At 38.8% G+C, this 13,232-nt stretch overlaps 2 protein-coding genes across 3 annotated transcripts; both read right to left on the bottom strand.

Moving 5' to 3' along the window:
- Positions 1-472: 472 nt before the first annotated feature.
- arl8ba (ADP-ribosylation factor-like 8Ba) lies at positions 473-5,973 on the bottom strand. The gene is made up of 7 exons (XM_053446059.1): positions 5,734-5,973; positions 2,964-3,044; positions 2,762-2,835; positions 2,537-2,630; positions 2,345-2,412; positions 1,892-1,962; positions 473-1,424 (listed from the first exon to the last, which is right to left on the bottom strand). Exons 1-7 carry the CDS (start codon positions 5,854-5,856, stop codon positions 1,375-1,377), a joined length of 561 nt encoding a protein of 186 aa, XP_053302034.1. The 5' UTR covers positions 5,857-5,973; the 3' UTR covers positions 473-1,374.
- Positions 5,974-8,356: 2,383 nt separating this feature from the next.
- LOC128461214 (tumor necrosis factor receptor superfamily member 3) lies at positions 8,357-11,530 on the bottom strand. 2 transcript variants are annotated; one of them, XM_053446038.1, is made up of 7 exons: positions 11,288-11,527; positions 11,050-11,178; positions 10,744-10,875; positions 10,067-10,175; positions 9,908-9,978; positions 9,638-9,766; positions 8,357-9,003 (listed from the first exon to the last, which is right to left on the bottom strand). In XM_053446038.1, the coding sequence occupies exons 1-7, from the start codon at positions 11,433-11,435 to the stop codon at positions 8,849-8,851; spliced, it is 873 nt and encodes a 290-aa protein (XP_053302013.1). In that variant the 5' UTR covers positions 11,436-11,527; the 3' UTR covers positions 8,357-8,848. The 2 variants fall into 2 exon arrangements, with proteins under 2 accessions (XP_053302013.1, XP_053302021.1); XM_053446046.1 differs by lacking the exon at positions 9,638-9,766 and having other exon boundaries at positions 11,288-11,530.
- Between the last annotated feature and the right edge of the window lie 1,702 nt (positions 11,531-13,232).

Raw genomic sequence — 13,232 nt, 5'->3', positions numbered from 1 at the left:
GAATTACAAAACTTTCATAAAGGCTGCCTTACTAGAAAGTGGTATTGAAATTTCACATGATTATTGACTGAGGTGGAAAGTACAGAAGATTATTAGGGCCAGTTAACAGGAAAAAGAAAAATAATTGGAATTTCAGGTTTATTCTTAACATTCACTTGATAATTGTCCGAGGGTTTGAAGTGAATTCAAGTAAAAATCTACAAGATTTAGAGCCACTGACTATTTCTCATTACATAACACCCGTCGGGTCTGTGTTGGTGTATACAAACTGAACCAGATCAATGTTTTGTCGGACCTGTTGATACAAGACCTCATGTTATCACTAACAAACAAGCTCAACCAGCAGAGAAAAATCAGCCCGCTAGCTGAAAAAACATCCATGTGGATGTGCTGGACCTTCTTGTTATTGCTCTTTACATTGTGTACAGAATGCCATCGTTCAAAAGGTGAAAGAAAAAAAAACAAGACAACGTTTAAATTAAAAAGCATGCCTTTTTATTTTTTGAATGTATTTAAGTGGTGTATTTTCCCTCTACCCAGCATGCCGCTTTGCTCCAGAGGTGGGAGACATTGCACAAGGCACTTTAAATTCTGCCACTCTGTGAGCATCAGGGCAGCACACATCGTTCCACTGAAGCTCCTTGCAAAGAGAGGCCCAATACTACCACACAACCCCGTACAGCTTTACTTTGAGTACATTCAGTCTTTAAATAGAATCATATATTCATACACGCACCTCTCACATCAGTAAAAATCATATTAGCTTGATATTTGTACAGACCTGCTCAAACTGATGTGCGCAAATGCACAGTTTTCTAAAACAACAGACATGTGTTTGAAAGAGGGAAACCTGATCAAGCTAAGAACAACTGTTCTAGGGGTAGAGCTCGATAGAAATGGGAACACCTGCTTGTCCACGTCAGCCTTCTCTTGACATGATTATCTAACTGTGGAGGAACATTTCTGTGAGGCCTGTTTGACAAATTAAATCCTTCAACACAGTGTTGTTCTACACCCAAGATTAGTGTTGTAAACCTCTGGGTATGATCAGTCAGGTAATGCCTGAACGGTAAAATGTAGATGAGAAACTAGGTTCTTACTCAGAGTTAAATTGCAGCTTCACAATAAGTATAATGCCAATTACATTCCTTAAATTTGGTTCCAGAATTTCATAGTAGTAGTGCATTGTCAGGTCTTGTGAGAGAATCACAAGGTGAGAAAAGACATTGAATGACACAAGCAGAACAGTGCAGCATGTGACCTGTGACCTGAAGATATAACTGTACATCATCACAGAGTGATGCGATGTGGCATGACAGTAACATGGCGAACACAGCTGGCCAAAAAAAGAAGAAGAAAAAAACATGTGCATTCTCAGCTCCTCCGGGATTTTGAGTGCTGGATGAGCCACTGAAGCGTGATATCTGAAATAAATAAAAAAACATGCAGGGTCTCAGAATCTGTTTTTCTATCTTGACACACAGTAGAATTACATATAACTCTGGTACAGATTTATCTACATAAATTAATTAATGCAAACACTTTCATTAATAAATGCTAAAGTAAATTGCTGAATTATAAATGGGCAAACAAATTCAATTTATTGTTTGATTTCTTTTAAAGTAGCCATTTGGAGCAGATTTTGTGGGTGAGTCCATGATTTGTTTTCTTGAGCAAGAGCACAAGGATACATATTAACACCAGCAAGCATGTGTGTGACATAACTTAGGAAACCCAGGCTCACCAATAGGGAACACTATAACACTGATTGACAGGTAGGGATAATGTAGAAAACATGGATGCAAACTTTTCAGAATTTATTTTGAGTGAAAATGATAAAATCACCCTTAATCCAGTGGAAATGACACAGCAGTCATTTATTTCAACTTACCAATGTTGTCTTGCTCTTTGCAGGAAATGGAGTAGCAGCATATCTCTCTGTCCTGAATAGCTGCCAGATTCCTATGAGGAGAAAAAGATGCACGAACAAATAAATATGATGCGTATGCAGCAAGAATGATCATCAGTGTTATTCATCTGAAGCTTCCTGGAAAGAGCTCAACACAATTCTAAACACATGATTCCACTTGACAGCAGAGGGAGCCAGATCCACTTTTGCTGTCATCATCATACAGGTATGTTGAACTCATGTGGAATTAAAAGTAGGAAGTTGCAATGTATACAAAGCAAAATACTTGAATAATATTGAAATATTAAATTCTTCTTCTTAGGACAGTTTGAAGTAATCATAACAGAAGGAATCTACAGAAAGAAAGGACAAATCTACATTCAGCTGTGATCAGAACAATTGAGTTCAGGACTTTCAATCATTTCTGTTACTTACATTATCTCAATGAGCTGCTTTTCATCTAGTGCAGTGGGAAGATCCCTTTTGTTGCCGAGTACCAGAATCTAAGGGCAGATCGCAAGTGAAATTTGCAACTGGCGCAAGTAATCACAGACAGAACCCACGCAGAGTTTTGCAGAGCAGATATCACGGAGATTTAGTAAAAAGTGGTTTCAGGGGAAAACTTACAGGAATTCCTTGCAACTGAGGTTTGTCTAGTAAATTATGAAGTTCGTTTGTAGACGCCTCCACCTTTTCTCGATCTGCTGCATCGACCATGTACCTACAAATCAGCAACATTGAAACAGAGAGATTTGCATATATATTAATAGTGAAGTTCAACACCAACTTCGTCTTTCTGCAATTTAAATCCCCCCACTTTAATTATCGGAAAGCCAGAACTTGGATACTCACACAATCGCATTAACCCCCCGACAGTAGCGCTCCCACATGCTCCTGAATCTCGGCTGCCCTCCTATATCCCAAATCTACAGAATTAAGGGCACAGCATCACATGACATTCCTGTTTCAAAGTGTCAGTAACATTGCCATAATGTTGCCTATTTGTGGAAATCATTCTGCTGGTCACTTAACAGCATAAAAATTAAAACTGAACCTTGATGGTGACGTTTCCTTTGGAGACCTTCCTCATGTTGAACCCGACTGTAGGGATCATGTCTTCACTGAAATGCCCCGACTGAAAGAAATGACATGTTTGAGTTATTTTCATTAGTGATGATAGATACATGTTTACAATAAATTAACTGGTCCAAAGTTACAGAAAGTCACCGCAGCCAACACAGATTTAATGTTCTCCAAATATTGAGTTAGTAAAAAAAACTAATTACTAACTAAATACCTATCAGTAGAGCTCAGACCTCAGCCAAACCCCAACAGTCCTCTTAGGAAACCACATTTAAATTCACTAGATCCAGACTTTTATTCGGATCTGCACCAAATTGTACACACTCATACATATCAGACCCCTCAACATGTTCAAGATCCATGAAGAGAAAGGTAGAAGAAGAAACCCCCCAAACAATTGAAAAACACATTATCTCGAAAAATTTAAGAAAGTCAAAAGCTAAATCCTGCATCCGCAACTTGATCTGGATCTGGACCAACATTTTAATGGCTTCTTCCTTAGATTTTGTGTGTTCCTGCCAATAAACAAATGATCGATGATAAAACAGTTCGTGAAAGATACAGCAGGGTCACAACTATCTTACAATTTTAAAGAATACTCATTCATTAAAAGCATGTTATATTATTCATGTTATCATAAAAGCATTTAAACTACAATACTGGGGAAGAATTGTAGACATAAGATAATTATGACACAAGAGTATGACTTCTGAAAACTGAAAATCTAGATTATGTACAAGCACATTCTCAAAACTGTGAAGAGGAGAAAACACTAAATGAATCATTTTATTTTAAATTACAAAAAGATTCAAGTAATAAAACTTTATCTCCACAGCTTCTCTCCGTGTTCATTGTTGAAAAGTGAAGTGGAAGGATAAGAAACACTTCAACACAGAGAATCAGCAGCTTTCCCCTTTAAACTCAAAAGCCGTTTCCACTCCCTCTCCCTGCCCTCCTCTGTAAACCAGAGAGCGTGCACAGTCTGCCGTGCACACATTTCACAGCACATGACTAGCTGGAGTCACCTGACGGGGCTCAAAGAAAATAAGTGCAGCGGTCTCATGACTTGGGAAAGAGGAAGCTCCCCCACTAACCGTTCTCGCTCGCTGACAAAACATTTTTTTTTCTTACTTCTTCCACATGAAGGATGGATCAGAGTTTTGTTCCAACCCCAAAGACAACTTCCTCCTCAGACAGCTTTTACCACATGCCTGGGTTCCTCTGAGATTTAATCTGACTCCTCTATTTTCTGTGATCACTTTATCAGTGCAGATCAGAGCTGAAACTAATGATCAAAATTTTAGTCTGCTGCTTATTTTTCATCCTCTCACGTTTTCCTGTATCTATCAGATTTGTGGAAATGGTGGAAATTCCCGTTTACAATTTCTTAGAAACCAACATGACATATTTAAATGACCAACACTCAAACTATGATATTACACACAGACGCATAAGATCCACTGAAGAAATGAGAAGCTAAAACCAATGACGGGTTTTTTTTATATAAAAAACATAGCTTTTGTGATTAATCTTTTAATACAATGCTTTTAACTCTAATAGAGATACAGGGTGATACTAGTGGCATCAAAATAAATATAAAATATGGTTTTTAAATGTTTCTGTAAACTCTCAAACACACTTAACCAAAAAGACTGAAACAAGAGGAGATACAGGAGCATCAGCAGACTGACACACTCTCAGGCGTTTGACAGAGGAAAGATCTTAAAAAGTGATTGGCTCTTGTCCCCTTTGAAATGCAGGTCAGCCGCCAATACTTTCTTTCTCTCAATATAACACGATTCCTTCTGCGTAGACTTTGGAAAAACACTTTGAAGGTCAATCAGCTATGACTATTAGGATTGAAGGATTGTTTTGCATTGGTCACATGAGTTTCTAGTCAAGTGTTGAGTAATGAAAATTCCCCGCTGATCCGCAGCACACCATAATACAGATTGCTTTTATGTTTAGCTGAACAACGCCAAGTTGCTCTGCACCGGGGAAACACATGACATTAAAACCCACGCAACTAGTCAAATTCACGGTGGATTCAAAGTGATGTGTGCTAATCACTGCGAGAGCCATCACCACCACAAACTGCCTCCGATCACAACAGGAAGTGTTGTTGCCTTTTCACAATATGCTGCTAAAACACGTTACAGTGGCCGTGCAGTGATTGGCTAATGCACATTGCTCCACCAGAAACACCGGTTTTGAGAAATGTCACGGGAGGACACCACGGACTGTCTGGAGGACGCACACTCTGCCTCCTTATCCCTGTTAGCATCTGAGGAGAGGAGACAGCTCACGTGTTCTGCAGCTGCACAATGATCAACAGGTTGTCACTGGTGTCATGTTGGCAGACATGACGAGCTCGGCTCTCTCGTGACAATTTGGAGGCGTTTGGGATGAAAGTCACAGCGAGGCAGATAAAACCGTTTCACGTTCACCTCCATGACTCGTGGGCCTCAGTGTCAACCTGCTGCTGCTTGAGATCAGCTCGCTAAACCATCACAACACACGGGCAGCAGCTAGCATCAAACCAGTTAGCCCAGGTGCCTTGTTGACACAGGTGCTTGGCTGGATGCTGGGACCACAACACAGCACCGTCACGTTACATGACTTCCGGACCAGGACACTGCGAGTGGGCACAAACACAACTCCCCAGCTGTTAACCCCCGATATTAGCGAGAATGGTGTTAGCACTGCCCTAGCGCGGTGGCTAATAGCGGCTGAGGACTTACAGCGATCACGTTTACGAATGTTGTTTTCCCCGAGTACTGGAGGCCGACGAGCGTCAGCTCCATCTCCTCCTTCCAGAACAGGGACTTGAACCAGTCCAGCAGCCGGTTCACGAGAGCCAGCATCTTGACAGCGGTGTTCACGTTTCCCCGCGACCGAGTGTGAGCCTCCCTCCCTGTCAGATGTGGCGTTTTCCAGCGGGGAAGGGAAGTGGGACCCGGACAGCGGCTGTCATATGATCTGTCAACACGGGCCCCACAGCGACCCCCACAGGCAGAGCGGGGCTCACACATCAGCTGAGGGGACAACACTGTAGACAACACAAATATCTGTGAATATCTTGTGACAAAAGCAATAATGTATGTGTGTATATACACATCTTATTCTTATAAGATTATATGATAATTATAGATATTTATATATACAATATATAGAAATATGATATGTATATATTCTGCCGGATACATGTATAGAGCAGAAAAAGATATGTTTTATTGATGATGCTACAAGAGATATGGATAATACTGAAGACAACTAAAAACGTCTGTAAAAAACATCAAATATATACAGGAAAATTATATTTTCTTTATGGTGTTAGCAGAGAAAGATTTGTATGTAAATGTCAGTGATGTGTGTGTGTGTGTTTAGTTTTCTGTTTGGCAATTGTTTGGTTATTAGAGCTGCTTGACTCGACACGTGTAAACACAGATTTTTCAAACTAAGTACTGTGTCGCTCAAAACACAAACATCCTTTTCCTCTGTATACAAATATACGAGGGTCAGTCAGAAGAAATAGTTGGACAATGTACCAAAAAATAAGTATGAGTTTATCTTCTGCTTGGAAGCCTGAAAAACCAGTCCCTATACCGTACATCATGACATTTAAAGGTGAAGGCATGTTTAAGGTTAAGTTTGGAATTAGGTAAAGGTTTACATTAAGGTTTGGGTCAAGGCAAGTAGCAACTGTTATTACAATACATCTCCAGGAAAATCTATGTAAGTCAATGTAATGTCCTCTGAAGTCATGGAGCCATGACATAAGAGTAATGGAGACCAAACTGTTGTGAACGCTTGTGTGTGTGAATGTGTGTTATAATAATGTATATAATAAACAGGGTTCATTTCCTGTATTTTAACACTGTAGAAAAGCACAAACACAAACATGCATATAATAATCAAAATAGTATCTTTATATACATAGAACCTTTCAAAAACAACTGTGACAAAATACTGTGCAAAGAGGACAATTAAAAGCAAGAAGACAAACCATCAAAGACACCAAGGAAAATACTCTATCATTGCAAAGCAAGTAATATATATCAATGTGTAAAATCAATAACAATAAGTAAAACCTATTTGTAAAAGAAAATTAAAACAGATTTTTGAAAAAGTCCTCTGGTAAACTATTCCAGGGAGTTGTTTCTATCTCCTAAAGAGCACTGTTAATAGGGAAGGAAGCAGTGAACCTATCTTTCAGCTTCCTGTCCAGCTATATCCTGTTGGTTTGGAGATCAAATAAAGCACCTCTAACCTTCACATGTTTGCCTGTTCTTTATATGTAAACATGTAACTTACACTATTATATATTATTTATAATCAAAATCTTTAGATGGAGTAAACCAGTCTGGTCACCTTATCCTAAAGTACAAAGAATGGGGATTGCAGATGTTTGGTTTTCGTCCAAACTGCTGCACTCCTTGCATTCATCGGAAATACTGAGCTGGAGTCCACACTCCTCTTTCGGCAGGGGGAAGTCTGCAGTGCTGAAACCTAACACAGGATAGTTTTCTGAGGCAGAGAGAAAAATACAAAGGGTTTAGAAATCCACTCTCTCATTAAGGACCCACTGTGGACATGTCACACTTTAACAAATTTCCTCTTTGATTGTTCCATTTCATTGTGACATCTTTTCAAGTGCTGCTCTTTTGTATGTAGTGTGTACAATGTTGTTTTTCTTTCACAACTTTTGCTGATCTCTAAATTCATTATGGTAGCTAGTCTCTTCAGCCATACCTGTGTTTTAGCAACATTATATTTTCTTTATGGTGTTAGCAGAGAAAGATTTGTATGTAAATGTCAGTGATGTGTGTGTGTGTGTGTTTAGTTGTCTGTTTGGCAATTGTGTGGTTATTAGAGCTGCTTGACTCGACACGTGTAAACACAGATTTTTCAAACTAAGTACTGTGTCGCTCAAAACACAAACATCCTTTTCCTCTGTATACAAATATACGAGGGTCAGTCAGAAGAAATAGTTGGACAATGTACCAAAAAATAAGTATGAGTTTATCTTCTGCTTGTAAGCCTGAAAAACCAGTCCCTATACCGTACATCATGACATTTAAAGGTGAAGGCATGTTTAAGGTTAAGTTTGGAATTAGGTAAAGGTTTACATTAAGGTTTGGGTCAAGGCAAGTAGCAACTGTTATTACAATACATCTCCAGGAAAATCTATGTAAGTCAATGTAATGTCCTCTGAAGTCATGGAGCCATGACATAAGAGTAATGGAGACCAAACTGTTGTGAACGCTTGTGTGTGTGAATGTGTGTTATAATAATGTATATAATAAACAGGGTTCATTTCCTGTATTTTAACACTGTAGAAAAGCACAAACACAAACATGCATATAATAATCAAAATAGTATCTTTATATACATAGAACCTTTCAAAAACAACTGTGACAAAATACTGTGCAAAGAGGACAATTAAAAGCAAGAAGACAAACCATCAAAGACACCAAGGAAAATACTCTATCATTGCAAAGCAAGTAATATATATCAATGTGTAAAATCAATAACGACAAATAAAATGACTAGGCGGAGAACATATAAGTAAAACCTATTTGTAAAAGAAAATTAAAACTGATTTTTGAAAAAGTCCTCTGGTAAACTATTCCAGGGAGTTGTTTCTATCTCCTAAAGAGCACTGTTAATAGGGAAGGAAGCATTGAACCTATCTTTCAGCTTCCTGTCCAGCTATATCCTGTTGGTTTGGAGATCAAATAAAGCACCTCTAACCTTCACATGTTTGCCTGTTCTTTATATGTAAACATGTAACTTACACTATTATATACTATTTATAATCAAAATCTTTAGATGGAGTAAACCAGTCTGGTCACCTTATCCTAAAGTACAAAGAATGGGGATTGCAGATGTTTGGTTTTCGTCCAAACTGCTGCACTCCTTGCATTCATCGGAAATACTGAGCTGGAGTCCACACTCCTCTTTCGGCAGGGGGAAGTCTGCAGTGCTGAAACCTAACACAGGATAGTTTTCTGAGGCAGAGAGAAAAATACAAAGGGTTTAGAAATCCACTCTCTCATTAAGGACCCACTGTGGACATGTCACACTTTAACAAATTTCCTCTTTGATTGTTCCATTTCATCGTGACATCTTTTCAAGTGCTGCTCTTTTCAAATGCACTGAATGAATAAAGCCTGAATGTGTATGTAGTGTGTACAATGTTGTTTTTTGAGGCAAATTTCACTGCAGGTGAGGCAAGTTTATCATAATTGTCTCATCTTATATTTTTATTATAATTTATACTGTAATATATTAATATAGAGCAAATAATGTTTATTAAGAATAAGACATTACGTCTTTTTATTTCATTTTTTAAACCAAAGAGTGTAAAGAATTGGATTAAATAATGCTATAAAAAATTGTCAATGTCTCTAAATACAAAGTCATTGAGAAGTTGTGATTGCTGCACTCACATTCTCTACATGTGAAAAACTGTTTATCTTCCTTGACCAATTAGCTCCTTTCACAACTTTTGCTGATCTCTAAATTCATTATGATAGCTAGTCTCTTCAGCCATACCTGTGTTTTAGCAACAGAAATTCACATATGTTGTTATATTTGGGTTGTTATATGATTTCTATTTTTTCTATTAAAGCTTTTACTTACTTGCTCTATGCTTCCTCAGACTCTTTACACAGACAGCAGACAGAATAGCCAGGAAGCAGACAGAGAGCAGCAGGAAGCCGATGCCAAGAATCGTATTGCTGGAGTCTCCACCTTTGCAGTGCATCCGTGCTGAAGCATCAAATCACGTGTCATGTCAGTTCACTTCAGTGATGTCATTGCAATTATTCGTGTACAGCAAAGCACATGATTGTTGCAGCAATGTTATGTCATCGACAACTGTCAGTCAATAAAACCATTCTGTTCACATACCACAAATATCACAAACTGAGTTGTGGGTTTTGTTTCCTGGAAATAGTTCTGCGAGTCCAAATGCACTGCACCTGTTGACCATAAATAGTTAATGTCTCTGTTGATGTACCTCTCTACTTTAGGGAAAATCACTATCTGAGCAAGGTGAATGGGTCTCACTGTGTCCTTTGCTTGCAGGTTTTCTCTTTCACATCGAAATAGGCATTAGCAGTACATGCTGCCTCACACCTGTAGGAATACTTAATCAACTGTCCACCTTGGGGAATGTCTGCAACGAAAGAGAGAAAGATTTACAGAATGAAAAGTGGGTAGATGGGTAGTTAGGTAGGTAGGTGGATTGATAGGTAGATTGATAGGTAGGTAGATTGGTAGGTAGGTAGGTAGGTAGGTAGGTAGATAGGTAGGTGGATTGATAGGTAGATTGATAGGTAGGTAGATTGGTAGGTAGGTAGGTAGGTAGGTAGGTAGATAGATTGATAGGTAGGTAGATTGGTAGGTAGGTAGGTAGGTAGGTAGGTAGGTAGGTAGGTAGATTGATAGGTAGGTAGATAGGTAGGTAGGTAGGCAGGTAGGTAGGTAGGTAGGTAGGTAGGTAGGTAGGTAGGTAGGTAGGTATGGTAGGTAGGTAGGTAGATGGTAAATGGTTTGTATTTATATAGCACTTTTCTAGTTTGGATGACACCCAAAGAGCTTTACAGTACAGTTTTGCCATTCACACTTTTTTCAGGTAGGTTTACACATTTACATTTTTCAATGGAATATTTATCCATGCCAATTAGCCTGGTTGAACAGCTAAGCAATGTGTTTCTTTTAGTTCAGAACACATCCACTCTTACCTGTTCTGTTCAGTATCTCCCCTGCGACACACTTGTTTTCCTCACAAGTCAAACACTCGTTGCTGGAGCACAGGAAACCCGAGCGACACGAACATTTGGCATTTGTGGTTGGTGTACATTTCACAGCATATTCTGTGGACAGACAAGAATTGTAACTACAGGACTTTCCCTTATTCAGAAGTTCCCTCATTTATCCACTGTGTTAAACATATTATCACTGACAGGTGTATTTTTGGAAATCATGAGATCAAGATGACATTTTTTTCACATATAAATTAAATATCTTATCATTATCTTCGGTCTTACCATGAGGGCATGACTTGCATTTCTCACATCTGTCAAATCTGTTGAAGTGTTCAGAGTAGAAGCCCTCAGGACAGGGGCTACAGACAGCTTTATCACGCGCATCGCATTGCAACTGCTTCATATATTCACCTTCAAAACAAAAAATAAAAGCAGTCACTCACAAGAACATGGACAATATTTACCAAAAATTAGATCAAGCAACTCAACAGATTTGTAATTATTCAATCGTATGCTTTACCTGGACGACAACGGTCACAGCACATTCCGTCGTTCGGAGTCTGTTGCTCATCACAGCTCCCAGCATATCCCATAGTCCAAATACTCAGCACATATATAAATGCAACCGAACACTTCAGAGAAACCATCATGACCAGTGTGTGGCTCATGTCTTCAGGGTTTTATCTTGACTGTGGATTGCTGACGTCAGTGAGAGACGTGAGTGTGGCTGACTTGCTGACACATAAGGCTCGTTGAGGAAGTGAAAGACCACTGGAAAGATCACCTGGAAACCGTGAGCACTGCGGCGACTGTTTAAGTTCAACAATGTATATCATCTACACCATTCTCATAACTCTTAATGGCTTTCTCTGACTTAGTCCAAATATACATGGAGTGTCAATATAAAACAGAGTTAATTGTTGAAATGGAACAAAGACCTTGGTAAAGATCATACTTCATCCTAAATGGTATTTAATCATTTAGATTCATTCATTAAGTTTACCACTGACACTCCATAATAACTGACATAATCATAATAATTTATCTCTATACCACCTAAATTAAAAAGGTTTCTAAATGTTTTACAAAATACATGGGAATAACACAATTTATATATATATATATATTATATATATATATGTATATATATATACATATGTTTTTTGGGGAATTTGAATCATTCATCATTTTGTAAAATGTAATTTTGTTCCAGCTATTACATGACTCGTTTCAAATAATTCTGAGCAATTTTCCCCAAAACCACTGGAATATTTGGTGTGAATTTTCACACTTTATGTGAGTTTAGTATTGACCCTATATTAAAGTGTAATTATGTGAAGGATGACAAAACATGGCTTTGCTTTTTTGTTCGCCCAATGTTGAATTTAAACCCCCACTAATTGACATTGTGGAGTTAATGGTGCTGGGGTACTAATGCCTGATGATTTGTAAATACGTTTTATTGCGAGTAGTGTGACTTGGTTTGTTGACATTTGCTGCAACGGGGTCTGGTTGGGGGTTTCCTTATAAATGAAAAAAAATAAAAACACTGTTCAGTAGTAGTAAGAAAATGACTAGTCAAAATTGATCGATGAGTAATTTCTGCTGTGCAATGATACCACACATGTATTTTAGGTTTTTTTGTTACTTCAATGGTTGTATGGACAACACACAGTCAATTGAATTATGTTAAAATAAGACACAGAATAATCTAAAATAAAAATCAATCATAAGTTGCAGCCTTGCCCCGTTGCAGGTCCTCGTCAATCTGCTGTGGGCTCCACCCTGAGAACGTAGAACCATTAAATCATGAGTATGGGTGGGATTCTCCCCCATGATGACCACAAGCTGCACCACCGAGAGTAGCGAAGTCACGTACTTCTCCTGTGTGTCACACAATCACATGGTCCCATGAAAGCAGTTTTTCTCATGGTGTGACATCACCACAGACGCACTAAGGTAGACAGTGACGGTGTGTAGGCATGATTCTGAGATGAAGAGACATTGGTTTTCCCTTTTAAGCTGTTCTGCTGAAGCACCACCCCCACACACACTGTGGGCATTGCGGTGACAGTGTGAGGAAAACACATGCGCTGCAATACTAAGGTTATGACATCTGATGACTGTGAATTCATCGCCCAAACTCCAACGCTGAAGATGTATCTCTCATTCTAAATCAGTCACAGAGCAAACACGGGAAATACGGTGTCGCCTATATCTCCTCGTGAACTTTTCTGGCTAAAGTTTAGTTTTGTACGTAACCCTGTGTTTAAAGGTCTTAGGGAGAACAGGTGTATATGTGAACAAATTTGCTCAAAGCCTTTCATGGCTTAGTAGAGGTTGCCTCAAGTGTTGTCAGGGGCGGGATCCAGGTGAGCTTATAGACCTCACTGCCACATAAAGCGTATTGTCTGTTCTCCATCAGTGTGAGGCTCATGGCCCGACGCTCTCATTGTTGGTGGTTG

The sequence above is a fragment of the Pleuronectes platessa genome, chromosome 2, assembly GCF_947347685.1.
Source record: "Pleuronectes platessa chromosome 2, fPlePla1.1, whole genome shotgun sequence".
NCBI classification, from domain to species: domain Eukaryota; kingdom Metazoa; phylum Chordata; class Actinopteri; order Pleuronectiformes; family Pleuronectidae; genus Pleuronectes; species Pleuronectes platessa.
Note: the sequence above shows the minus strand (reverse complement) of the source record. Positions and strands in the feature narration are given on the sequence as shown.

Coding starts and splice junctions, on each gene's coding strand:
- arl8ba (XM_053446059.1), bottom strand. CDS start 5,856: ATGCTGGCTCTCGTGAACCGGCTGCTGGACTGGTTCAAGTCCCTGTTC. Junction 2,413..2,536: donor CTCAGTTGCAAGGAATTCCT/GTAAGTTTTCCC, acceptor ATCTGCCCTTAG/ATTCTGGTACTCGGCAACAA. Junction 1,425..1,891: donor CAAAGAGCAAGACAACATTG/GTAAGTTGAAAT, acceptor TATTTATTTCAG/ATATCACGCTTCAGTGGCTC.
- LOC128461214 (XM_053446038.1), bottom strand. CDS start 11,435: ATGAGCCACACACTGGTCATGATGGTTTCTCTGAAGTGTTCGGTTGCA. Junction 10,876..11,049: donor ATGCAAGTCATGCCCTCATG/GTAAGACCGAAG, acceptor GTCTGTCCACAG/AATATGCTGTGAAATGTACA. Junction 9,004..9,637: donor TCTGAGGAAGCATAGAGCAA/GTAAGTAAAAGC, acceptor TCTCTGCCTCAG/AAAACTATCCTGTGTTAGGT.